Source organism: Cuculus canorus, chromosome 5 (assembly GCF_017976375.1).
Source record: "Cuculus canorus isolate bCucCan1 chromosome 5, bCucCan1.pri, whole genome shotgun sequence".
Taxonomy (NCBI): Eukaryota; Metazoa; Chordata; class Aves; order Cuculiformes; family Cuculidae; genus Cuculus; species Cuculus canorus.
Genome location: NC_071405.1, coordinates 54,244,214 through 54,269,708, shown reverse-complemented (window position 1 = coordinate 54,269,708; position 25,495 = coordinate 54,244,214). Strand labels below are relative to the sequence as shown.

At 39.9% G+C, this 25,495-nt stretch overlaps 1 protein-coding gene across 2 annotated transcripts; it reads left to right on the top strand.

Moving 5' to 3' along the window:
- Positions 1 to 333: 333 nt before the first annotated feature.
- On the top strand, positions 334 to 25,441 carry PTGR2 (prostaglandin reductase 2). 2 transcript variants are annotated; one of them, XM_009563886.2, is made up of 10 exons: positions 334 to 387; positions 5,036 to 5,104; positions 6,507 to 6,625; positions 8,199 to 8,390; positions 9,370 to 9,540; positions 10,516 to 10,725; positions 11,540 to 11,661; positions 12,890 to 12,977; positions 13,699 to 13,738; positions 14,956 to 25,441. In XM_009563886.2, exons 2-10 carry the CDS (start codon positions 5,068 to 5,070, stop codon positions 15,018 to 15,020), a joined length of 1,044 nt encoding a protein of 347 aa, XP_009562181.2. In that variant the 5' UTR covers positions 334 to 387; positions 5,036 to 5,067; the 3' UTR covers positions 15,021 to 25,441. The 2 variants fall into 2 exon arrangements, with proteins under 2 accessions (XP_009562181.2, XP_053923513.1); XM_054067538.1 differs by lacking the exon at positions 334 to 387 and adding an exon at positions 2,809 to 3,064.
- The last annotated feature ends 54 nt before the right edge of the window (positions 25,442 to 25,495 follow it).

The following is a 25,495-nucleotide window of genomic DNA, read 5'->3' as shown; positions in this document are numbered from 1 at the left end:
TAGGGGAGGGACAGCCTACAGGACGTGCGACGGGGCGGAACTACGTGAGGAGCGGGGCTATGCGGCGGAAATGGGCGGCACTATGACATAGGGGGCGGGGCTGTGAGGGTTAAGGGACAAGGGGCGGAGCTATGGGAGGGCCTGTGGGCGGTGCTCCGGTGGGGGCGGGGCTATGAGATTGGGCGGGGCTATAGGATTGGGCGGGGCTACAAGGCACGGAGTGGGCGGGGCAACTGAAGGGGCGGGGGCACGGAAAGGAGCGGGGCCGGACGGGACTATAGAAGTCGTGGAGTAGGCGGGGCTACGGAAAGGGCGGGGCTATATAAGGAGCTGGGTCGGTACTTTTACCCCATCTTGGAGGTGCTGCAGCGCTCGGGGCGGCGGGAGGTGAGCGTGAGGCGCCCGGCTGTGATTGCTAAGGGCGACGGACTTTGTACAAGGGCGTGGAGTGACAGGACGAGGGACAATGGGTGTAAACTAGAGAAGGGCAGGCGTAGGCTAGGCATAAGGAGGAATTTCTTCACCATGAAAGTGGTGAGGCACTGGCACAGGTTGTCCACGGAAGTTGTGGCTACCCCATCCCTGGAGGTGTTCAAGGCCAGGTTGGGTGGGGCCTTGGGTGGCCTGATCTAGTGGGAGGTGCCCCTGCCCATCGCAGGGGGGTTGGAACTGGATGATCTTGGGTCCCTCGCTACAAGAAGGTTGTTGAGGCTCTGGAGCGTGTCCACAGAAGTGCAACAAAGCTGGGAAAGGAGCTGGAGAACAAGTCTTATGAGGAGCGGCTGAGGGCCCTCAGTTGTTTAGCCTTGAGAAGAGGAGGCTGAGGGGAGACCTTATTGCTCTCTACAACTACCTGAAAGGAAGTTGTAGAGAGGTGGGTCCTGGCCTCTTCTCCCAAGGGACAGGTGATGGGACAAGGGGGAATGGCCTCAATGCACCAGGGGAGGTTCAGGCTAGATATCAGGAAAAAAATTTTCACAGAAAGGGTCATCAGGCACTGGCACAGGCTGATCAGGGTAGTGGTTGAGTCCCCATCGCTGGAGGTGTTTGTAAGATGGGTAGACGAGGTGCTTATGGACATGGTTTAGTGGCAGATAGGAATGGTTGGACTCGATGATCTATGAGGTCTTTTCCAAGCTAGTGATTCTATGATCTTTAAGGTCCCTTCCAACCCAAACTAGTCTATGATTCCCATGAGTTGTTTCCTCAGGGACTGGTGCCTTGTCGTGGCAGGGCAGGCAGGGGCACAGGTTCCGTTGTTGAAGAGGCCACTGGGGCTGCCCGGTCTCCAAACAGGAGCGCAAATCCAGCTTTACAGAGTCCCCTGATTCAACTGTAGCCCAGGGTGGATGGAGGAGTCATCTCCCCTGGGATTCCTCCTCTGCCCCTATGTCAGGGCTGCTATGTTGCTTCTTATCTCTCCCATATGTTGTTTGATCTGCAGCTGCTGGAACTGGTGTTGAACTGCCCACAAGACTCCCTCCAGTAGTATTTCCACCTTTGGCAGCAATGATTTCTAACTTGGTCTTGGGTCATGCCTAGGAGAGTGGATAATCAGTATGCTCTGGGTTTGCTGTTGTGTGGCAGGCTTCTCAGAAAAATATCAGGTGCTGCTTCTGCTGAAGTGATTCTCCTCCCTTTCTGGGAGCAGCCGATGTTCTTGACTTCATTCCTGACCTAAAATTCGTGTAAGAAAAAACAGGCCTTCTGTGTTGGTATTTTTAAACAATTCTCAATAACTCCGATACAACACAGCTATTAAGAAAAAAAAACCACCCAAGAGGTGGTACCTAAGAGCTTTCAGCTTTTTTTGACACCTAGATCTGAAAAAGTAAAGTTGATACAATCCTTTCGTGTGTAGATAACGAGTACGTATACTTGCTGGGACTTTTGCTCTGTATATTGAGTTACGTTTGATAAAAAAACCTCAAAGTTATTAAGTTTCTTGGAATATTCAAAAAAAAACACCCCAAAAACATGTGGCTGGATGAAGATCCTGCTCCAAACATCAGTCTTCCTTTTTCAACTTTTTCATGTTTTTGTTCTTGAGTGAAAGACTGCTGCAGCCTGCCCACAGCCCTTATAGTGTCTCAGAGAATTCACATGGAGAAAACACTATAGGAAGACTTTCAGTCACACTAGAGAACTGACAAGACACGAAACATTAAGAAATCTGGATAAATTAGTTAAGTTCACAAGAGTATTTATTTTAGGATGTGTTTATCTGCATTAATGGCAGTCAGCATTGTTTCTGGCTTCTGCTTTCCGAGAAATTGAGTTTGCAATTTAATGTTCTTCAAATATAGAGCTTCTTAGGAGCGCAGTGGATGTTTTGGTGCCTAATCCATTACATTTGCTTTTCCATTTCCTTTCTCCTCACCTTGCCAGTTAGAGTAACCTTTTTTTTTTTTCTTCTTGCCCAGCCTTTCCTATCTCGATTTCTTTGGTTCCATCTCCTCATTTATCGTGCTCAGTTTCTACAGGTCTCTTTCTCCATTCTATTTCTTTTCCTTGCTTTACTGACCTTCAAGCTGCTATTCTTGCTGTGTTTCTCTGTTCTCACTGACTCCTACTGCCAGTCCTCCCCATGTTTCCTTCCTGCATGTTTGTCATTCTTCCTTGAAATGTATTTCTTTGACTTTCTTGTTCCAGCCATTTTTTACACCACAATTTCAGAAGATTTCCAGTCTTGCTTGTCCTCCATTTAGATTGATTGCCTTCTTCCTCCATGCTGCCTGGGCCTGAAACAGAAGGAATAAACCACATGCTCTTCCTTTTTTTTTAACTAGACTGCACCTGGCATGGGCTTTAACAACTTGGAAGCGGGTGGATCGTTTTGGAAAAGTGGATATAAATGAAAACAGTGACTTACGGGCAGCCTGAGAAACAAGAAGTTCTAGGAACCAAGCCCAGGGCAAAGAAACTGGAGCATTTTAGTGCTAAGGAATTTATTTAACATTTTTTAAAAGGACTTGCCTTGTGTCTCTCTGAAAATCTGGGAAATGAAGGGCAAGAGGAAAAAAGAGTAAGAATAGAACTGGGCTAAACCATACTTCCTCTGAAGGTACTGCTCATCTGCTTAATTCTCGTGTTTTACTTGTAGGATAGGCCAGGTGATCTTGGCATAGAATGATGATCTTAAAACTTGCAATTAATTTTTACTTCATTTGATTTAAAGAGTAAAACCAACTCAGGTTATTTTGGTTTGGAAAAGCTAAAAAACAGTAATGCATTTTGCTTCCAGTTGGTCTCTTAAAAAAAAAAAAAAAGAGACAAAAGTGTCCTTCACGCTGACATTACGCACATATTAAAAAGGATTACGTATATGATACAAATCCACTTTATTTCACTTCTAAAAATTGTGTTCTATTTCTCCAGAAGCTTTCCTTGGCTTATGGTGGTAAAGGATGGTGCTTCTACTTATTTTCTTTAGTCACTTTCATATTGTTTATAACGTGAAGAAAACTTGATTTTTTTTCTTACGATAAAAGTGCAAACATTTGCTGGTATAATGGTGTCACTGACTTCCAGTGTAGAGTAAGCGCAGTCATATTTAGAAGTAAATGTCCATCTCCAGTATTGTAATTTACTGTGACAGCTGCCATGGAATGAGTGACAATTCAATTGCTAGCCTTGCTTTCTGTCTATCCACATGTGGTATCTGTAAGATCTTTAAATTGAGTTAGTACACAGGCTTCTCAACCAAATGCTGTGAAAATGACCGGGGAAATCAATAGCATTTATGTTTCTTCAGGATGTCAGGCATTCAAATAAGTAATCTAAACTTGCATTGTATACCTCTTCCACTCTCAGCTTTCTTAACCACTCTGTATTGCTTTTTCTTTATTCTAATATTGTAATTTGTTTGTTTGTTTTTGCTTGTTTTTTTTTTTTTTTAAAAAGAACTTTTTTCTCTGTACTATGATGGAAAGCAGATATTTCAAGTATGTGTTAGGCACAATAAAAATGCTTTTGTTCAGTTTGGGTTTTTATATTTGCTCAGGATAACAAAAACTGAGTCACCAATTTTGACAGTGGGCCTTTCTGTAAGGCAGTGATTCTACCTTGTATGTATGTTTTCTAAACCCTTAATGCCATATGTAGTTTTGAACTGAATATGAATAGTATATAGAAGAATGATTTGCCCAGATTTCACATGAGCTCTCAGGTCGTTGTTGGTTTATATTCAGTGCATACTTAACTCATTAATTTCTACCCAGAGCAGTTTTGTTAGTGGTTATAAACTTAAGCAAAGTTCTGTATGTGCACACATTGTTTGCTAGAGCATGGCTGTGTATTTAAATTGCTCTGGGCACATCTGACAGTTTGTAAATAACTCATTGAATTAGCACAAATCCTAAGATAATTGCTAATTCAACTGTACCACTTGAATATAATTTTGCTATGCAAATGTTATCAGCCAAGCTAGTCTAAATATACAAGCATTTTCACTCAAGTGCACTTAGCAATGACATGGAATGTAAAGCTAACTATGCAATATGTGAGATTTACTTCTGTTTTTTTCTCATAGCACCCTTAGGTATAGAAATACTGAAAAAAAAATAACTCTTGAATAGTTTTTACTTATAAGTAACATTTCAAGAGCAAACAAAAACAAATGTTAAAACTTTGTGTGGCTTATGAACAAGATGATTTTGGTTTGAGTCAGTCGTGGGTTTTAGAGGAGGGGGAAAGGCCAGGAATATACCCATTTTCTCCTGATAACTTTTTAATTATATTTTTCAGCACTCCAGGCTGAAAGATATTTAGTGATGGTCTGTGAGGAATGTAGTGTAAGCACTATAACAGTGCAGACAGAAGGTTCTGTATTTTTAAGTGTTCAAAGAATGAAGATGTTAGATAAGTCATGATAATGTACTTTTTCTAGGATGCTGTTATATGATTCTTAGGCATGGATGCTGAAGTTGGTGAGGCCCGTATTTCATCCCTAGTTTCCAAATTAAAGTCCTCTGCCTCATATTCTTTTTCAAGACAATCTGTATTTCAGTACCTCAAACAATAGTTTCTTTTGTAGGAGCCCGGTGCAAAGTTGTTGCAAAAGCAAGGATGATTATACAGAGAGTAGTGCTGAATTCACGCCCTGGTACGTATTTTTCTCCTGTGAAGGAGCAATGTGTTTGTGTGATGGTTGACTAATGCTCAAAAATGGTGAGATTAGAAGTAACTTAAGATACTGACATTGTGTCTTAATACTGCATGCAGCAATAAATAAAGTTTGTCGTGAAGTGTGTTTATTTAGTCTGTATATACAGATTTCTATACTTTTGGGTGAGGAAAAAGGCTTAGTGCATAATAAATGAAAAATCCTGAAAGAAAGATTAGCAAGCATTACTTCTTAGTTCTGATGTTTGTTCTTCTTGCACTTTGAGAGATGATTAAAATATTTTGTTACAATTTTTGTTAAAATATTTTGTTTGGGTTTGGTTTCTTTTAGTAAATATTGAATCTTTTCTTCCTCCAGTATTTCAAAGTGTTTGTTTTTTAACTATACTTCTGAGGATTTGTTTACATCCTTACACATTTGCCTTGTTACAGGTGTCAGCACAATTTTTTGAATAGTGAGTTTATAAATTGTCTGTTGTAGAAGGCCTAGGTGCGTGCATTAAGTTTTTTTGGGGGTATTGTATGCTGCTTGATGTCAAAATAGTCATAGGAGGTAATACAATTGTGACCTGCAAAGACGTCTTTTCTATTGCAAATCAAATGTTTCGGCAATAGCCTACTGTAGTAGCCGACTCTAATTTAAGATGTAAGTGGATATCTGGCTCTCTCCTTTTAGTGCCTGTGGTTCCAGTTGTCAGTCTGATCAACTGGAGAATGTGGTACCAACTGGAGGATGAAGCTTCCGGTTCTGGGGCTCTTGGCATATGTTTTATAGGTGTTTCTGGGAAGCTTTAATTTCAGGAGGTCTGCCTGTGCATGCACAGTGGCAATGGTCTTTATTCCCCCAATCTCACTGTGTCAAAAGACACTGAAAGGTGAGAGTTTAAAACTTAACTGGTTAAAATTTCTGGTAATTTCCTACTATGAAAATAATGCACAGTGGTTTTGTTATGTGAGAGAAGGCCCAATGCATGTGTTTGTTTGTAAAGTTAGGCTTTTCAGCGCGCAGGGTACATAGAAGTTTTTTTTTAAGAGAATGGGAGCAGCCTTCATCTCCTCCCCCCCCTTTTTTTTTCATTTGGTCTAATTGTTCATAGAAATTATGTGCAGCAAACAGCGTGGAAATTCAGTCGGTGCAAGTGCCTAAACTGGCCCAGGTAAGCATAAGCTGGCAGATCAGGGGGTCTTCAGTTTGGGTGGTGGCAGTGCACACATTTAAATCATAGTCTCTAGGACAAAATCTGAAAGTTAGTTGGTAATTTTATATCTGAGTAAAGATATAACCTTACTTAAAAACGTTTACCTTAAAAAAAAGCCCTCCTGTTAATCAAGGGAAGCTCTGTATTGACTCACTTATTGGTTTGATTCCAAAATAATTCTAGGTAAGAATGGAGTGCCAGTGGCTGAAAACTTCCGACTGGAACAAAGTACAATACCAGATATGATCCAAGCAGGACAAGTGCGTGTTAGAACCCTTTATCTCTCTGTGGACCCTTACATGGTAAGTGATGGACTTGAAGCTAACCTGGAATTCATTTTTTAAAATGTCTTCAGCTCTGTACCTGTCATGATGTTTGAGCTGAAATAGGGGAGATTTAGGTTAGATATTAGGAAGAAATTTTACTGTGAGTGTGGTGAGGCACTGGAGCAGGTTGCCCAGGAGGCTGTGGCTGCCCCATCTCTGGAGGTATTCAAGGCCAGGTTGGATGGGGCTTTGAGCAACCTGATCCACTGGAAGGTGTCCCTGCCCATGGCAGGGGGGTTGGAAGTGGAGGGGCTTTAAGGTCCCTTTTAACCCAAACCATTCTATGATTCTTGATTCTATGAAAAACCAAAGTTACCAATTATAGGACAAATGTATCTCTAGCAAAACTTAGTAATTCTGTTGATTGAGTTACACTGGGAAGGAATTTGGCTTTAATGTGCCTGTGATATACATAGGATATGATTTTATAGGACCAGGAAGACACTGAGCACCCAGGTATACCATTCCAGATTTGGTTTTATGAGCTTTTTCTGAACTTTACCTTTTTAAAATGCATTTATAATGATGTTTGGGTTTTTTTTGATGTTGAAGGACATATTCTTCAGTTGAGGGGAGTGTGGGTAGAGTAGGAAGGATATTTCATGATGGAGCAGGGGGGGGACAAGATCAGGCAAAAAAAGTTCTTGACAAAACACATAAATCATTCAAGTTAAATGTTATTTAGCTATTACCAGTTTTGTTTACAAATGAAAATCAGATTTTCTCCTCAAGTGAATGATGGCAGGACAAAAATGTGTCAATACTTCGTAAACAACAGAAACAGAGAGAATTAGTGAAGCCATAACCAGCACTTGCACCTAATTGTGCAAAACTGTAGAAATGCTGTGGTTGGACGAGTTGTGGGTTGAAATGGAAGCGAAGGTTGGGAGGGAACCAGGCAGGCTTAGCCTGCTAGTATGTAAATATTTGCTATAAAGAGAATTCTGATCATTTGTTCCCTGCGTAAATGGAGACAGTAGAAAAGAAACAATCTTAGTTTCAGGGAAGTGGGCTTAGCTTGGGAATTAAAGGAAAGTTTAAGAATCCTGAAGCACTAACTCAGGCTACGGGGTGTGATATGAAGAAAAGACCTCAGATTTCAACATGTTTCGTTAAACGGATCTCTGTCAGGGATGGTCTACATACTCGTATGTTTGATTGTTCTTCAATACGTAGGTGTGGACTAAATGACTTGTGGATGTTTTTTCAATCCTATGTTTCTATGATTCATCCAGTTAAGGAATGGCATTTATAGGATTCTCATCAGACTCAAGCCAAGTGTCTTTGGTTGCATGGCTGATTTTGGGGCAGTGTCTATAGAATGGCTTGGCTTTGGTAACACTTCTGGAGGAGATCAGAATGGTCAATTCTCCCTTTGTACTGAGCAGGCAAGAAGGGAACTGAGAAAAGATGGTGAATATTTGGGGCTTATTGAGAGATTTTTGATTAGCCTTATGTGTTTGAAGCTTTAAACATCCCTAACTTCAATTGAACTCATAAACAAACACTGTATCCTGCCAGAGCCTTTCATTAAAGTTTTGTCTTTCAGCGCTGCCGAATGAATGAGGATACTGGCTCAGATTACCTCCTGCCGTGGCAGCTGTCTGAAGTTGCTGATGGTGGAGGCGTTGGGGTTGTGGAGGAGAGCAAGCATGATAACCTTGCTAAAGGAGATTTTGTAGTCTCCTTCAATTGGCCCTGGCAGACAGTGGCAATTCTAGATGGAAGCTTGCTACAAAAGGTAATGTAAGTGCAAAGCCCAGTTTGTCACTATTTTCTTTTACTAAACCTTTTTTTTTAATTTTTTTTTTTAAATAGCAGCAATGATAATTCTTAGTCAAAAATAAGCCAATGTTATCGGAGCAACCAGTTCTTAAAAGGCAGATCAACTCACAGGTGGCAGAATCTGTATCAGTTTCTGTATTTCCGTAACAAAGAAAAATATAAATTACTCTGGTTACCAGATGTGCCAGTTTTGTTTCAGTTGTTGGATTTCTAATAAATTTCTCTGAAGCTGCTTCTGTTAACTAATTCTGGTAATTGTTCTAATTCTAGTAGAACTTTTGATCCATGAGAGTGTAGTCATAGATGTAAAAGGCTTTAGATAAATTTTAATTCTATTTATTTCACTGACTTATGTTAATGAAAGCTTTTACTTGAGATTTTACATCCATACAAAAAAAGGGTGTTTGATATTAAATTGAAAGTGGAGTGGTAATGGTGCATTAGGGAAGTTGTGCTCATCATCCTCATGTAACACAGAAAATTATTGTGATTTAGGAATCATACTTTACAATAAACTCCTTCCAATTAACTCCTTTCTTTAGGACCCTTTGCCACTGATCTGCAATCAGAGTGTTTGATGAAACAGTGCTATTTATTCTTTTGTTCTAACGTAAGAGTAGTTCAACATTGCTGGAAACTTCTTATCTCCCAGCTGTGCTGTTTGACACTTCCATAATTTAAGTTTTATGAGTGACTTTGTTTAAAAACTTTGGAAATAAAATGATTGCTTCCTTTTATATAAACTTGAACTAATTTATGGATAGCTTTTTTTTATAGTTTAGTAGAACTAGTTTATGGATGGTTTATCCCTAGCAATTTTATAATACATTGCCTGGTAAATATCCTGACTTAATCTTATATGCTCAATCAAATAGCAAAGGGCAAAACCTCACCTTAAAAAGAAATAAACACCATCATGCATTTCTGTTTTGTAGCTTGTTCCACAGCTTGTAAATGGACGCCTTTCCTACTTTCTTGGTGCAGCTGGCATCACAGGACTGACGGCACTGTTAGGTATAAGGGAGAAAGGACATGTGACTGTGGGTGCAAATCAAACAATGGTGGTGAGTGGAGCAGCTGGTGCTTGCGGCTCTTTGGCGGGCCAGGTAGGCTTAAGACATACAACCATACTCTCTTACCAAGTTTAGTAAATGTATGGATAAAATCATTATAAATGTGAGCAGGTTTAAATCCATGGGAAGGGCCACATTCACAAGTTTGGCTCACACTCTCATGAAGAAAGGTTTTAGGTGTGAAACATAAGTTTCGTTAAACTGTGGTAGTCCAAAACAGCCTAAGGTGTTTGCTTGTCACTAACATATAGTAGTAGATGGTATAAATACATGTATTTGCTATATGTTTACATAGTCGTCTGCCACTTGAACACAGTCTTTGAGTTGGCTGGCAACTTCAGGTTTTTTCTGTAATAGAAAAGTATCAGTAAAAAAAATTTGCTAAGCCCTACTTCGCGTTGTGTTCCATGACATCCTTTGTTTTTGACATTTACAGCCCTTTTATCCTCCTCAGCTTTGCAGAACCTGTTGTAGTGTGTTTGTGTGTGTATATGCATATTTACAAATATTTTCATACGTACATGCAAACACAATAGCTATTAAGCAAGCTTATGACTTACTGATAAAGAGAAGCTATGGAAAAACAATTGATAAGTGAATTTATGGAGAATGTATTTAAATCGATTATTGCCCAAACTTCTTGGCCTTTTATTAGCTCTGTTGCAGTACTTTGCAGATGGTGATTTTATTCTATATTTGGCTCTCGGGTACTGCTAGTCATTGCTGATTCCACAGACTAAACCTCCTAGAGTCAGTGAGTTTGGAAAGATGGTGGATTTTGATTGTACCTGCCCCCTCTCTAGGTGTGAGGAGGGAGTAACAAGAGGCGATTGTGTCACATAAGATGAGACTGTGTGCTGTACTTTGTTGCCTGCTGTTTAGTGGGATGGGAGATAACTGTAACACCCCTTAACGCCCGCTTCCTCCCAGTGATACTTTTCTGCAGATGAACGGTCTGAGTTCTATGTATTGTTTTGGTTTTTTCATTTGTCAACTGTGCATCTACAGATTGGTCGCCTGGAGGGCTGCTCTAGAGTGGTGGGGATTGCTGGTACAGATGAAAAGTGCTCCATTTTGGTCCAAGAAATGGGGTTTGATGCTGCTATCAATTACAAGAAGGGGAACGTGGCAGAGCAGCTACGTGAACTCTGCCCCACTGGTGTGGATGTTTACTTTGACAATGTTGGTGGAGACATCAGTGACACGGTTATAAGTCAGGTGATTATACCAGCTGTTGAGTTTATTCTAGTCATTCTCCAATGTCTGCATACTGAGCCTTGAATTAATTCATGCTGGAGACCAGCCTGCAATACAGCAGAGCAGGCTTTCCACTTTGTTAATCTAATCCAGGTGCTGATCCTGGTCTTCTGGAGAAATCAGATATTTAAAATTGGTGTCTGTCATTTGGACTAGCCTAGAGGCATAGTGATAGAAACACAATTTCTGCTTCTTGTCTCTTGACTCTTTGACCAGGAGACCTGCTAATATTCTAAAAACCTATCTGTCAGTATAGTAATCTTGTCTTTTGTCAGCTTTAGTTTTCTGGCTTCACAAAAGATCAGCTCTGCTGGGCCTCTGTAAAGGCTGTTGACCAGCTTTCTTCAGTATTATCATGAAACTGCGCTGTCTTGTGGCAGAGAGGGGTTGGTAGTAATGCCATCTGTGGGAGATCTAAATTGCAAATGTATCCAACAGCTGTATCAGACTTATTTGTCTTGTTACCCCTCTTATCCTGACTAAAATGGCACACAGTAAGATAACTGTTTCTTGTAGTCTTCGTGTTTAATGCCTTTTTAAGTAATACGTAGACTGATAAAGCATTTATTTTTCCACTTTTTCCATGCATTTATCTATTTGGATATTTTCATAGATTGAATGGGACTGCCTGCAATTCTCCCACTCTTTTCTAGGAAATGTGGCTCTAAATAAGGATACCTGTGTGAAAATTTTGCAATATCTACTGCATCTCTGGGAAATGTAGCTTCTGAGAGCAAGGAATGTAATTTTTATTACTTTGTGCTATCTCAAACAGATGAATCAGAACAGCCATATCATCCTGTGCGGACAGATTTCTCAGTATAACAAAGATGTGCCTTATCCTCCTCCGCTGCCTCCTGACATAGAAAAAATACAGAAGGAAAGGAATATCACAAGGTACATTTCTCCTCCAGAACTTGTGACCATGTTTCAGGTAGATTTTGTGTGTGGTGCCATGACTGATGCTTGGAAGTTAGTCTCTAGATCTTCAATAGGCATGTGTAACCAAAACAGATTGCTGCCATATGAAAAAGGAAGCTATGATTGTAATGCTAGTAAATCCTTTCTCTTGCATTTGTCTGTATCAGCATAAAAAATGGGAAAGGATGTTGTTACATATTAACATAGTTGTCTGTTGTTATGCTTTGTTTGTGGTTGCTTGATTTAGTTTTAGAATCTCTTGCAGATTCTTCAGCGTGAAGGAAGGTGTTGCCATGGTTCTGTTCTCAGATGTTTCGCAGAGTGCCTTTTCTCCAAATGTAGTCATTCAAGTAGAGAGAAAATCAAATATTTTTAAAGTAAAGATGCAGCTGATGCAGTGATTATAATGAAATGAACAATTTTCGTGTTTGGGGGTTTTATTAAATAATGAGACTGTAGGTGTGACAGATGTGAAACATCTTATTATGACTCTAGGAATTGCTGAATCTTCTGTCAGCTGGAGCTAAGGCAGAGAGTAGGAGTGAAGTCTTAGGAGATTTTTCATTCATTGCCTTACAGAAAGTTGGGTAAACTTTTGATTTCTGTGCAAACAAATTGATCACTTCTAATTAAAATTCTTTTCTTGTCCCTATTACTGTTCTGCAGCTTTAAAAAAATCGATAAAAGTACTAAAATATGCCATGCGTAGTAGAAGGCATTGGAAAATTTAGGCAGTATATTGCTACAACTAATTATAATTTTTGATGATAGTTTCACTTTCTCTTGATTGCTATAGACAACTGTGACAGCAGTATATGCAAAATTTTGGGAGGGCTGAATGTTAATTTGTACTCCACATCAAGTTACAGGTCTATTAGTTATTCTCCATAGCACAAAACAAAAAGAACAGGAATTTGCTTACTCTTATTTTGTGGATGTTTGCTTATTCTAGTAATACTTGATTTTTATTACTCTCCTCTCTGATACTTGAACGGAGTTACTTGTCTAAGACCAGTGTTACTGTCAAGCTCCCGCTGCAGGAAGCTGTCTCGACAAGCTGGCAAAGCTCTGAGCTATGTCTCGTTGTAATTAGTACTTCACAGCTCTTCAGTTCTGATAATACTATTTTCTGAGAAGATTTGTAAAGGATTCAAAATATGCTTACCATGTTTCTTAAATGAAGGCTCATTCTTTTCTTTCACAGAGAAAGATTCTTAGTGTTGAACTATATGGATAAACAAGAAGCGAGCGTATTACAACTCTGTCAGTGGATCCAAGAGGGTAAACTGAAAGTAAGAGCTTTAATAGTTATCTATGGCCTTTGCTGTCTCCTCAAATCATGGTCTGACTACAGAAACTCCAATTTCTTTGTCCTTGGCTTTCTTACCATGCTTCAGATTTAAACAGACTTTAAGTATGTTTAAATATAATTGAAAGCTTACCAGGTAGCACTGTTTTAGTAGGTACCTGATGAGGATGGTGTGATTGTAGTATGACAGACTTTTCTAATTGCACACTGCTGATATCTGTATTCATTCTTTTAGCATAGGCTGTAAGTTGTTTTTTACTGAAGGCATCAGACCATCAAAAATATGTGATTAATTGGTGTCCTAAATGCTTTTGGGGGTCTTGTCTCAAATTTTGTTTCAAGCTTTAAAATCACTATTTATTATTTTGTGAGGGGTAGATGTTTTACCTATCCCTTCCCTGTGGACTGTCTGTAGTTCTTGATTCTTCAGGTGATCAGTAAATTTTCTGAGGAAAATCCTGAGATGTGAAATGTTGGCAGACGTAGGGATGTTTTGGTTATGACTGAAGAGTTAAATTGCCTGCATGTTAATCAGAAAGTACTCATTCCTCTCTTGATGAAAGAATCTGGCCTCAACAGAGCTCTGCCCACTGGAGCAAGAGAATTCTTTAGATTTGGTAGTTTCTGTGGCAGTTTTGTGGTATCTTTCAAAGAAATGTTGACCTTGTTTGAAGGAAGCTAAAAGGACTTGTTTGCATTGGCAGGTCAGAGAAACCGTGGTAGATGGCTTAGCAAACATTGGTGGTAAGATTTTTACATCATTTTCTAAGAATAACAATTGGATTATGACAATAACAGTAGAGGTTAACTACCTCTTTTGTTTCGTTTGCCAACTCCTATTTTCTATTTTATCTAAAACATGATTTTTATATTATAGTAAAATGTATAGGTTTTTCCACAAGGTAAATGTTCTGTGAGAAGATCATTTTATGTCAAAAGAAGTGTTTATGTGAATTGTGAGTAGTTTGTTTTACAATTGAGAGAGAATTAATTGTTGAACTGCTGCCTTAAAAGCTGGTGATAATCTGATTTTAGAGGTTTAAGGTTCATTTCTTAGAACTTGAACTTATACTTTAAAAAAACCACTAACAGTACTTGTTATTGGATTTCCTACCAAAAAATAAATTGAAAAGTACACACAGTAAAAGGAAAAGCATATTAGAGGTTGCCAAACTAATGAAAAACAAATTTCTTTTAAAGGAACAAAGTAGCCTGTTCAGAAAATCATTAACAAAGAAAATATAAAAACTAAGGGGGTCTTGTGATTCCTGTGAGACAAAGCTAGAGAGCCAGGTGATTCAAGATGTTCTGTAAGAATGCTTCCTTTTCAAATAACAGGGAAGAGTATGATATAGTCCATTCAGTCTTTAGTCCCACAAGACTGGAAGAATTAAGGGATAGACAAATCTTACAGATTTAAATTTATTTCAGTCATTGCTACTTACCAGCATACATGTGTATTTTGAAGGAATTTGATTAAATACAGCAGTCATATTTCATGTATTGTTTACTCAAAGACACATTCTTTTGTGCCAGCTTCTTGCATTTATTGTACTACATAGAGTATTTATAAACCTTTTTTCTTTTACAAAGGCTTGTGAAACCCACAGCATTTGTAGGCTTTCCAGTCACGCTTTGTCTTTCTGTTGTGTTTGTATGGCATATCACAAAAGCAGCAAATGTAATCATTAACTTATAGAGGGCCAAATGGTTGCTTGCAAATAACTTTTTTCAGTTATTACACAGAATTGCCTTAGCAGTTCATTACAGACTAGCTTTTTACTTTTCCTTCCTAATTTAGCATGTCATTAAGGATAAAAGTGTTTACGTCCAAAACATGAGCTCCTTTTTGAGGAGCTGTTTCATACATTTGCTTCTACCATTTTTTTTGTTTGTTTATTTTAAAAAGTTACTTGGCACATTTTGCTTGGCACTAACTTTTTTCATTATTTCCCTTGAAGCTGCTTTCCAGTCCATGATGAGTGGTGGCAATATTGGAAAACAGATCATCTCGATTTCTAAGTAAAAATCAGTGCTTTGAGAAAAATAATTGGATTCTGTCTACCAGTCAGCAAGTTTTTACTTGTACTAATTTCCATTTTCTTAAATGAACCATTACATTTTTCTGTGTGTACTTAAAGCAGAGATTCTGGGATGCTAATAAACTAAATAGAACTGGAAACAGGAATGCGATAATTTATGCTAGAAATGAGTAATATGTTCTTTGACATGATTTTGACAGTTGCCAGCTAGCACACTTGCAAATATTTCATGGGTGTGGTTTGGGAGTTAGGACATCCAAGGAACCATTTGCAATACGTACTTTTTACCTGGATCTGGATTCCCTCATCAGATGACAACAGTCAAAAGTAAGCCTCTTCCTGCTATCCACAAGGTTTAGGATTCTCGCAGAAGCATTTCTTTACTTGTGAATCCTGGCTCATGTTACCTCTTCAGAATAAATAAAATCAAAGGAGAAAATGCTTTAAACGAAGTGCCCACAGTTGTAAAAAAAAATTTATACTTTTTTTTTTTCATAGAAGCATAGAATAGTTTGGGTTGGAAGGGACCTTTCATGCTGTCCCTTCAGAACATGGTCTGACTACAAGAACTCCAGTTTTTGTCCCTCTCTCTCTTACCATGTAGCCACCTAGTTTTGGTCATTAGAATTTACTAGCATAGGTGTGCACCATTCCCATGGTAGTTTGTCTCAGTGCCCAGGAACTTCTCTAGGAGTTTTTAATTTATTAGTGTAAGTGAGCCGTGACAGTCCAATCGGTCTGGCTAATCATTTTTAGAATGTAACTCTTCTCATTTTTACAGAGAACTGCAATGAAAAACTCCATTTCTGGCATGCAAGGTCTCTAATAACAAAGATATTTCCATTTTGCCATCTGGAACATACTTCTACTGATCTGTCTTAGCTGCTTCTTTGCACTGTGTCATTATATCCCCTATTTTCAGAGCACCTGAAACCTAGTTCACTTACAATTCCGTCTGCATGCAATCTGAGGCTTTCATCGGAGAGAAGCTCAGGTGTAGGGTGAGCCTTACTTACTCTTCTCAATCTTTGCATTCCAGACTTAATTGAAGTTTTCTTTAAAGCTTTCCTTTTCTAATATTTATTGTATCTTGGTTTTATGATCCCTCCCTTTCACTTGTTTTTCTCGTTTTTACACCTCTCCAGCTTGACAGACAGAGAATCATCTGGTCTGATGACAGAGGGTAACTTTGCAGACAAGGGACCTTCTGTTCCCTCAGAAACTTGTCTTGACTCAGAATTTTTGGTCTAATAATGCTCTCTTACCATCTAAATGGGGAAACTTTAAAAACCAAGTCACCATGTTCAAGTTTGACTCTCAGAACCCTAAGCCAAATGAGACCGATGAGACTGTGTCTTCAAAAGCAAGGAACAGAAAAGAGAACAGATAAATATTTTAAAGACATTTGAATTCTACTACTATGTACATTTAGAGATATCAACACATTTATTTAGAGAATAGGATTGTTCATGACACATTCCAATTTATAGGTGACTTGATTTTGGTTTTAATTTGTTTGAAGAGAAGCACTTCCAAACAGCAGGTTCAGCTGAACTGTCCAGAGGATGGATTATCGAGCTCTGCATGACTCACTACCTAGGCCAAACTGAATGGAATCCAAGGACGAGGAAAGAAACACTGTGCAAGAAGTTTGGTGTTGTAAATCGTTTCACATGCCCTGAAAGTGAGATGACAAGTATCAAACCTGCCTAATATGGTTGTAAGCAGTATGATAAACAGTCCTTTCATTTCCTAACGCTGAAGCTGGGCATTAAAGAGGGAAGCATACAATGACAGATGCCCCAACCATTGAGACAGAGAAAGACACCTGCATTAGTCTGAAATCTTCCTGTATGCATCTTTCAACTACAGAACTAGTGACTGGCTCATTTTCAGCTACAGTGTGAATCCAGCATCAGCATAACTAGCTCAAGCACCTTTAATGACAGTGTCATACTGGAATCGAAGCTAGAATTGCTATGCAGTTAAAGCAGTATGATCATAGTTGGTGAATGAACACAGAAAGCAACAAGTGAGTGAAATTCTATGAATTCATGCATATTGACTGCTAATAGATGGTAGCTCAGTTACGGAAGTTAAGCAATGCAGGCTTATGAGGCTTGATAATTCATATATATGTTAAAATGAGAGGCAGGAGGAAATGCAATGAACTTGAGCACTGCCTCTAGATTTGGAGGCCTGTCATGTCAATGGGATTTAATAGGGAGGGAGCTGATGGGAATACAGCCTTTCCAAAGTGCTGCTCTTGTGAATCTGTGCTGATATGTCCATTGTCCCTTTTCTTTCTTCCCTCCCACTGCTTCCATGTGCATATGCCTGGTCCCACATTCAGACTGCAAGAGCATCACCATCAGCCTATGCACCCCATATTCTGCATTCAGCCTCTGCCGGGCAGCAGATTAGCCTTAATGCACTTTAACACATTAAATCCTTCTGAATAAACTTTCTCATCCTTACAATTCATTCCTAAAGCAAATATCTAAATGCAAAAGAAAACAGCCCACTCCATGTACATGACCAGCCATGAACACTCCACACCCCCACAGCAAATTTGATCTTAAACTAGGGCTCGGTTGCTACTGCTCTTCAAAATTATTGATGCAAGAGTATTTTTACAAATGAGAGTATCAGTATTGTCATTCCTTCTGAGAGGGAATAGCATCTGTTTTAATTAGGAAGAGAAAGCCCTCTTTTGAAATTGGGTGGGTTTTGTGTCTGTCTAATTGTACATAAATTTACATGGTGCTTTTTGGGCCATGATGGAGTTGTAAAAAGAATATACTGTTCTAAACATCTTGATAAGCAGTCAGCAGAACTTGCACTAAGTAAAAGATCAGAACACTCATAATCTGATGTAAGGAATGTCTTGGACATCTGGACCAAAGCAGGACATATTAAATCAGGCCTTGTCTTCAAGATTGCCCATTTGGTAGAGGAACATAAAACCCCCACCCCCAGAAGCAGGCCCCCTATGCACTGCACACGCCTAGTAGAGAACTTGTATGATGCAATCACCTGTAGCTTTTGTAATAAATTGAGCACAGACACTCCTGTCAGGTGTTCTTGGTTTGTGGAAAAGCCACTGAGCACCCAAACTTGCAAAACTGTAATAAGAACAATGTCTGAACTTGGTGCGTGAGGTTGTCTATTTGCATGCCAGGTAACGAATCCGACTTTTGGACAACAATGTCAGCATGATGTTTTCCTGTTTTCTTCCACACTTGAAGGCCAACCTCTTCCCACACACTAGTTTCAATGTTCTATGACATGTATTCCTCCATATTTGGCTTCCTCCTACTTGTCCATCTTATTTCAGTTTCAACAGCCTGTTGTGAGAAAAATGCCTTTTATTCTAAATCTGGGAACTGTTCTTCTGTTTTGTTCCAGTCTGCTTGGAAGGAAATACATCATAGGGTAGTATCAAAAGCTAGCTAATTAAATATCTGTACATTTCAGGAGTCTTCAACTGTGAACTGCACTGTTTGTTTTGTATGAATGTAAGAAAGCAATCGTAACATTAACCACTACTGAAAAGGTGTTAAAATGTTGTTTTGTTTCCCTTCCCTTCAAAGCACTCAGTCTTATAGATTTCAGTTTCCAGACTTGCATTTGTTTGTCCAAAGTACAAATTTTGTACTTTTGGACAATATTTGCTGAAGAGCTACTTTAGAGTGACCTCATCTGTGACACTCTGAATGGACACACCTACCAGGAAGGACAGTCCTCTAGGAAGTTATTTTTAACCACTTAAACAAAATATGATAAATTATAAAATTCCTAGCACTGTTATTTTTACAGCAATTGCTTCATAACCCACACAGGCCATAAGCCTGTTACGAGCTGATGATGTGAGGGGTGATCCAGAGTGAGGTATTGATTCTTTTAAAGGCAGCTTGATTGTAACAGCATTCCTGTAGTCAGGCAAACTGTGGAGAGCAAAATAGGTTCTGTCAGCATTAGTCACGTGGTTTTAGCGGAAAAAGGAAAAAATAAAGATGCGTTGCCTCCAAAACTGGGTTCTTTACCTGGTGTGCGTAAGTCCAATTAACAGAGCTGAGATATTTGTATTTATTCAGTTCTGATCAGAACAGGGTGCAAAGCATTTAACACAGCCAGCACACCCGGTCATTTTGATTACAAGGTGTATATCCACATTCAAACAAAGATATAAGGTGCAATCACTTTTCTTATTGCTTTATTATGATTTCATAGTATGTGCATGCCTACCTTCCACTTAAATATCCAGTTAGCAGGAGGTGCTTTATTTACATCTAAGATCTTCTCCTGTAGACATGATTTTTAGTACTTAAGTGCCCTACTGTGTGTTAAGGATACAAATTTTCTTGACTTCATTCAAGTTTTATTGTTTTAAGCTGACATGAGATTAACTACCTTCTTCATTAAAAAGTGACAGATTATCTTTACTATGTGCAGATTCTCATGCACCTGCACATTGTAAAAAGATCCTCTTTTTGTATGCCAAGTTCCTGCTATCCTGTTACTACCTGTGTTTTGATTTTGGTTTCTATCTTGTTACTGTTTGTATCTGGGTCTGGATTCCCTCATCAGATGACACCAGTCAAAAGTAAACTTCATGCTGGTACCCACAATGTTTAGGATTCTCATGGCAGCATTTCTTTACTTGTGAATCCTGGCTCATGCTACCTCTTAAGAATAAATAAAATCAAAGGGAGAAAATGCTTTAAACCAAGTGCCCACATTTGTAAAAAATATCGGTACATTTCTTTTCTCATCGAATCATAGAATAGCTAGGGTTGGAAGGGACCTTAAAGATCATCCAGTTCCAACCCCCCTGTGATAGACAGGGACACGTCCTACCAGATCAGGCTGCCCAAGGCCCCATCCAACCTGGCCTTGAACACCTCCAGGGATGGGATGTCCATAGCTTCCCTGGGCAACCTGGGCCAGTGCCTCACCACTCATAGTGAAGAATTTCTTCCTTATGTCTAGTCTAAATCAGCCTCTCTCCAGTTTATAGCCATTCCCTCTCATCCTATCACCACAAGTCTTTGTAAACAGTCCCTCCCCAGCTTTCTTGTAGCCCCCTCAGGTACTGGGAGGTTGCTTCTTCATAATGTATTAATTTTTTAATTATTGTACTGTGTGTACACAATAAGAGCCACAACTGCTGTGTGGCTCTTCAGCAGTCATGTGTTTTTCACTGTAGGAGAGGGTGCATTTAACAAAGGGTGACAAATAATTGGTAACAAAAATCCAAGGTGGTTTGGATGTAGTAGGTAGTCACTGGCTGCAGAAGTACCAGCGTTTATCCCATGAAGCTTTAACTTACAGAGATGGTGAGTGATAGTTATAAGATGTTAGGCAAGGGCAAGCATGAATTCAGAGCAGGAGTTGTGTGAACACAGTGAGGTTCAAGAAGTTCAGCTATACAATTTTTATAAACATTTCTCGATACAAAGAAATTGTGTCTTACTGCAGTTTACAGTAGCTGTGGTTACAAAAGTGGAGAGAGTGAAGGCAGATGCCTTTCAAATAGCTTCATCTCTTTATTCTGTATTTTGATGCATTGAACACGGAAGAAGCAGATGCAGGATTACTTAGTCCTGTTGTTTGTAACATTGCACTCCTCTGTCTCTATGCTGCCTTTCTCTTTACCAGGTCCTCTTCGCAGTGGGAAGTGTTTGTACAATCCATAAATAGACTGCCAGGGGATGAAAGATGATTACAGACAGATGGCATTATCCTGCAATAAGAAAGGGTAACAGCAACTGGAATAAGCTTCAAACCTAGAAAATATTTCCTGAGACACAACTGAAGTAGCACAGGAAGAAGCAGGAATGTGTCTAGAGTTTTTAGCCACAGGAACACAGAATTTTGCAACCAGAAAGGTACCTTAGATAGCAAAATGCACTTTTGCTACAGCCCTCTGCTCTGGATGGGGTGGTGGTAAGAGGGTGACTGAACAGGAAAGCAGCCTTGAAAGAAAACGAAGTAGGAAGTAGCAAAGCAGTGGTTTTGCAAGAACAGGGAGGTGCAATTTATTTTATAGGCGACTGGCTGAGGGCAAACAGTGAGAGAATGCAGTAAGGTTTTATTGGTCTACCCTCCTCTGCTCCACCCTCTTCTTGGACTAGCTTCTCCATATCTCTGAAACCTTCCTGCAGTCCTCTGCAAGAAGGAGCCTTCCTCACCCCTTCAGTCCCTACTTGATTTCCTTTGTCTCCCAGGCTGGGGAATCTGGGAAGGGAAAGTAAAGGGCCAAGTACCAGGTTCTGATGGGGTAAAGTCTGGACAGGAGTCAGCTGGTTGGACTTTCTTCTGCGTCTGAGGGCAACTAGGGGAGGCAGGATGCTGTCTACTGGTGCTTTTCATCCGGGGATGGAGCTGCCTTTATGTCTCACTCCCCCAGAGTAATACCTAAATTTTGCTTTAGGGAATAACAATCTCATTAGAAAGCTGCATGGGCAGCACTGAGTATTTCAAACTGGAACAGCCTGTTCCGTGTCCTCCGGTGCCTGCAGGCAGCAGTCTCTCACGTCTGCCAGCTCCAGAAGGGGGTTCTTTCTCTTTAAACATTTGGAACTGTTTGTTTGTTTGTTTGTTTGTTTTAGTATGCCATAGAGATAGTGAGAAAAGCACATGGATAAAGCCTCTCTCCTTGACTTATCCTTGCATTTTCCACTATGCTGAATGCCAAGATTTCCTTTCTGGGATCACTGAATTGGACAGGCCTTCACTGATGACAGTTATAGGAAATTATGCATGGCAATGGCATTCCCCAGGGAACTTGCTTCTACAAGTTTTGCTCAGCCCTCGGACCACTAAGGTAATATGTGTAAAAGAATCTTTTCTTCCTAGTTTGTATTAGGCATTTCATGGCTTTTTGGATGTATTTTGCCAGTGAACAAAGAATTCCCTCATAAGCAAACTGCAGCATTAAAAATTACATGTGCTTTTTCTAAGAGACTTAAAAAGGCAGCAAAATGTACTTGAAAGACATGGTCAGAATTTTTTTCTTTCCAAATAATCATTTCAAGTGTCATTTTTGAGTAGTTTCAAATGAGAATTAAGTATTTTAAAGGAGCTCCTACTTGCAGATTAAAAAAACCCAGACCAAAACAACAAACCCTGCAGTGTATTGTGAAAGGGAAGTATTTATACTATGAACAATTTATTTGTCACAGATCATACCAATGTCTGCCAGCAGTAGGTAAAGTACTTCAGCAGCCTCGTTCCATGATCTGCCACTTGCTTTGCTCCCTTCACGTAGCTTTTATTTGTCTTCCCAGTGAACAGCTTGGGAAGGATACTCTTGGCTTCCAAAGACCTCTGTGTTCTCAGGCTTTCCCCAAACTACCCATGCAGTACTGTTCTAAAAGAAAGACAACTAGATCCCATAAGTGATGAATATGAGAGTAAAAAAGTTAATAAATAAAATCTTTTCACCTGTAATTCATCCATATACTGGAAAAACACGTCATAAACCAGGTAACACTGAGAGATCTTATACTGATGCTGATCGATGTAAATGCTAGGACACATTAGATGTTGTGTTCCCTTCTCAGTACAAATGCAGCTTTCAGTGGGCAGAAGAGCTTGATTTTGAAAGAGGACCAAACTCAGGCAATTCATCAGGACAGCACAGGGCCTGTTATCACTTGAATGTCTTGCTTCAGTCCACTCTGTTGATTTGTGCCTTCTGGGCACCACAGGCCAACAGAGGAGCAAACACAGTTTTGGTTATAGAGTGGTTTGCAGATTTGTCATAATACCTGCAGACCTGTCAGAGGTTTGTCCAGTTATCATTATTGAGTTATCAGTGGTTCAGTAACCAGTGATGTGTACTGGGAAATGAGCTGCATTTTATGAAATCAATATATTTCATTTGAATTTTCAGGGAAAAAATATTGTATGGTGATTTTTGTTACTTAGAGTTAACCTGGGCAACCACTTGCCTATATAATAAGGACAGCTGAATTAGAGGCCAGCTCCTAGTTTGCGCTTCTCAGGGCTTTCAGCCTGATGAAATGCAAAGAATTAAAAAAAACTTTTGTGAAGAGATTGGTAAATAAAGTCTTCCTGTATTAGGAATTCCTCCTTCTTAAACAGTTTTCCAGTATTATAAAACCTTAGCAGGAAAATCCTGACTTTCCTACTTGAGCTTGTGCATTTCCATTTGTGCAAGTTCCATTTGTGATCCATAGGGACATCCATTGGTAAAATAATGAATCTCACCTTGGTAACAGCTTGTATACTCCAACCAAAAGCCACTGGCAATCTTCTCATGCTTTTAGCCCAGGGGATAAAATGTATCAACAGCCCTCAGAATTATATGGAAAACTAGTTCAAACATGAGTCATGATATAACCAGTGTCTGAGCGCTACACCAACAAAATTACATCCATATAGCATAGAGCTGGGACAAACTAGATGCTAATTCCGTATAGGAGAAGTCTAACTAAGAATTTCAACCAGGGCCCAGGAGCATGGGATATAAGCAGTACCTTTCCCTGCACTAGTGTCCCATGGGGCACTGGTTAGCACAATTTCAAATGGAGTATGGATGATCACTGCTTAAAATATACTCAACGCAAATACTACTTGGTGTATCAAACACCCAGACACACCAGGAAATTACTGCCCAGTTCCACACAGTGAATGAGATAGCTTCTGCCGTCTCAGTTGTACATGGGCAATGAATGATAATGGTCTGAATTAGATAGGAGGTAACAAGAGAACATCTCCACCCACAGTTTTGCCAACTTGGTCATGTCAAGTCAAAATTCAGTGTGATAATGTAGATGAAGCTCCTCTATTCCAGTTGATAAAAGCCCATTCAAAAGGACGTAGTTCAAGGATGCAGGCGTAGAAACAGGAGTTAGCCGACCTCACTGTCAAAATTGTAGTGGGAAAGACAGCTTTTGTCCCACATTCACCTCTAAGCCAAATCATGCAACACTTCTGTTCACGTGCTCTTCCCTGGATTTCACGTGGGCCTGTTCAGATTAAACGCTTTATTCTTTACAAAAGCATGTAGTGAGAGGACAAGGGGGAAGGGCTATAAATTGGAGAGAAGAAAATTTAGATTAGATATTAGAAAGAAATTCTTCACAATGAAGATGGTGAGGCACTGGCTCAGGTTGCCCAGGGAAGTTGTGTCTTCCCCACCGCTGGAGGTGTTCAAGACCAGGTTGGATGGGGCATTGGGCAGCCTGGTCTGGTGGGATGTCCCAGCCCATGGCAGGGGGGTTGGAACTGGATGATCTTTAAGGTCTCTTCCAGCCCAAACCATTCTATGATTTTGATTCCTGTCTTTGTTCATCCATACCAAGCTTAGCCCGTACACTGGTCACAGTAACACTATCTCCCACACACACACATATATATATAAGGCATTTCCCGTATCAGTGGTGGGGCCAAGTCCCCTGAAAGCAAGAACCAGGAAGGAGAGAAGGCCCCAAGTAAACCGGTTGGTGGTTACTGGTGTTATATAGACTCGAGATCTCACCAGTCTGCCATGGACAGGCCATCTTAGACTCAGGCCACCAACTTGGAGTGTTCACCAATTCCACCAGACACTGTGGGACTGCTCAACAAACAACAACAGCTCCCCAGTACCATGACTCTCCACAACAGAACAGTGTTAGATTTACTTTTGTTAGAAAATGCTAGTGTTTATGGCATCCTAAACCTATCACAAACCACATGTTGTGTTCATATACCAAATGTTTCTGTTCCCCTTAAATAAAAGACTTTAGAAAATGAGAAAGGTGGCGATCACTGGCTTAGGTAGTAGCTGGCCAGAAGTATTCAATCCACTTGGAATTTTATTAACATGATGGATCACTAGTTTTTTGCAAGCCCTCATTACCGTGGATATTGTAATAGTGATTACAAAGTGATATAATAAGCTGTGTTAAGAGAACCATGTTAAAAGCTGTTTCAACTGTTAGATAGAGGCTGTTGAATGTTTTACGCAATGTGCCTTGGAAACCTATGGATATCCCTGAGGAAAAGGATGTGTGGTGATTGCAAAGACACCACCTGGGAGCTGTGCTCCCTTTTAACCTTGAAGGGAAGAGGTAACTGCACTAGCACTTCAAGGATACCAATCAGATCATGACTGTGGTCACAGGGCAGATTGTGGCAGACACACTCATCCTTGAGAGGGAGTTGGACTGAGGCACAGTGCAGCTGGTAGGCGACTTGAGTCACAAATCTCACCCCAATGCTGCCTTGGAGACCACTCCAACTGATGAAAGTCATTAGTGACACAAGGTCCTCCCTGTCATAGGGATGGCTATCATGGACATTTCCTTGAGGCTGAGCGCCCTCACTTTAACAGGGGAGTGAATACGCTATAGGGTCCTCCCCTTTGCTCGAAACCCTGAAAGCTTGCAGTATTGTCATGACTGCTTTGTGACCTTCACCATTCTGTAAATCCAACCCCGTAAAC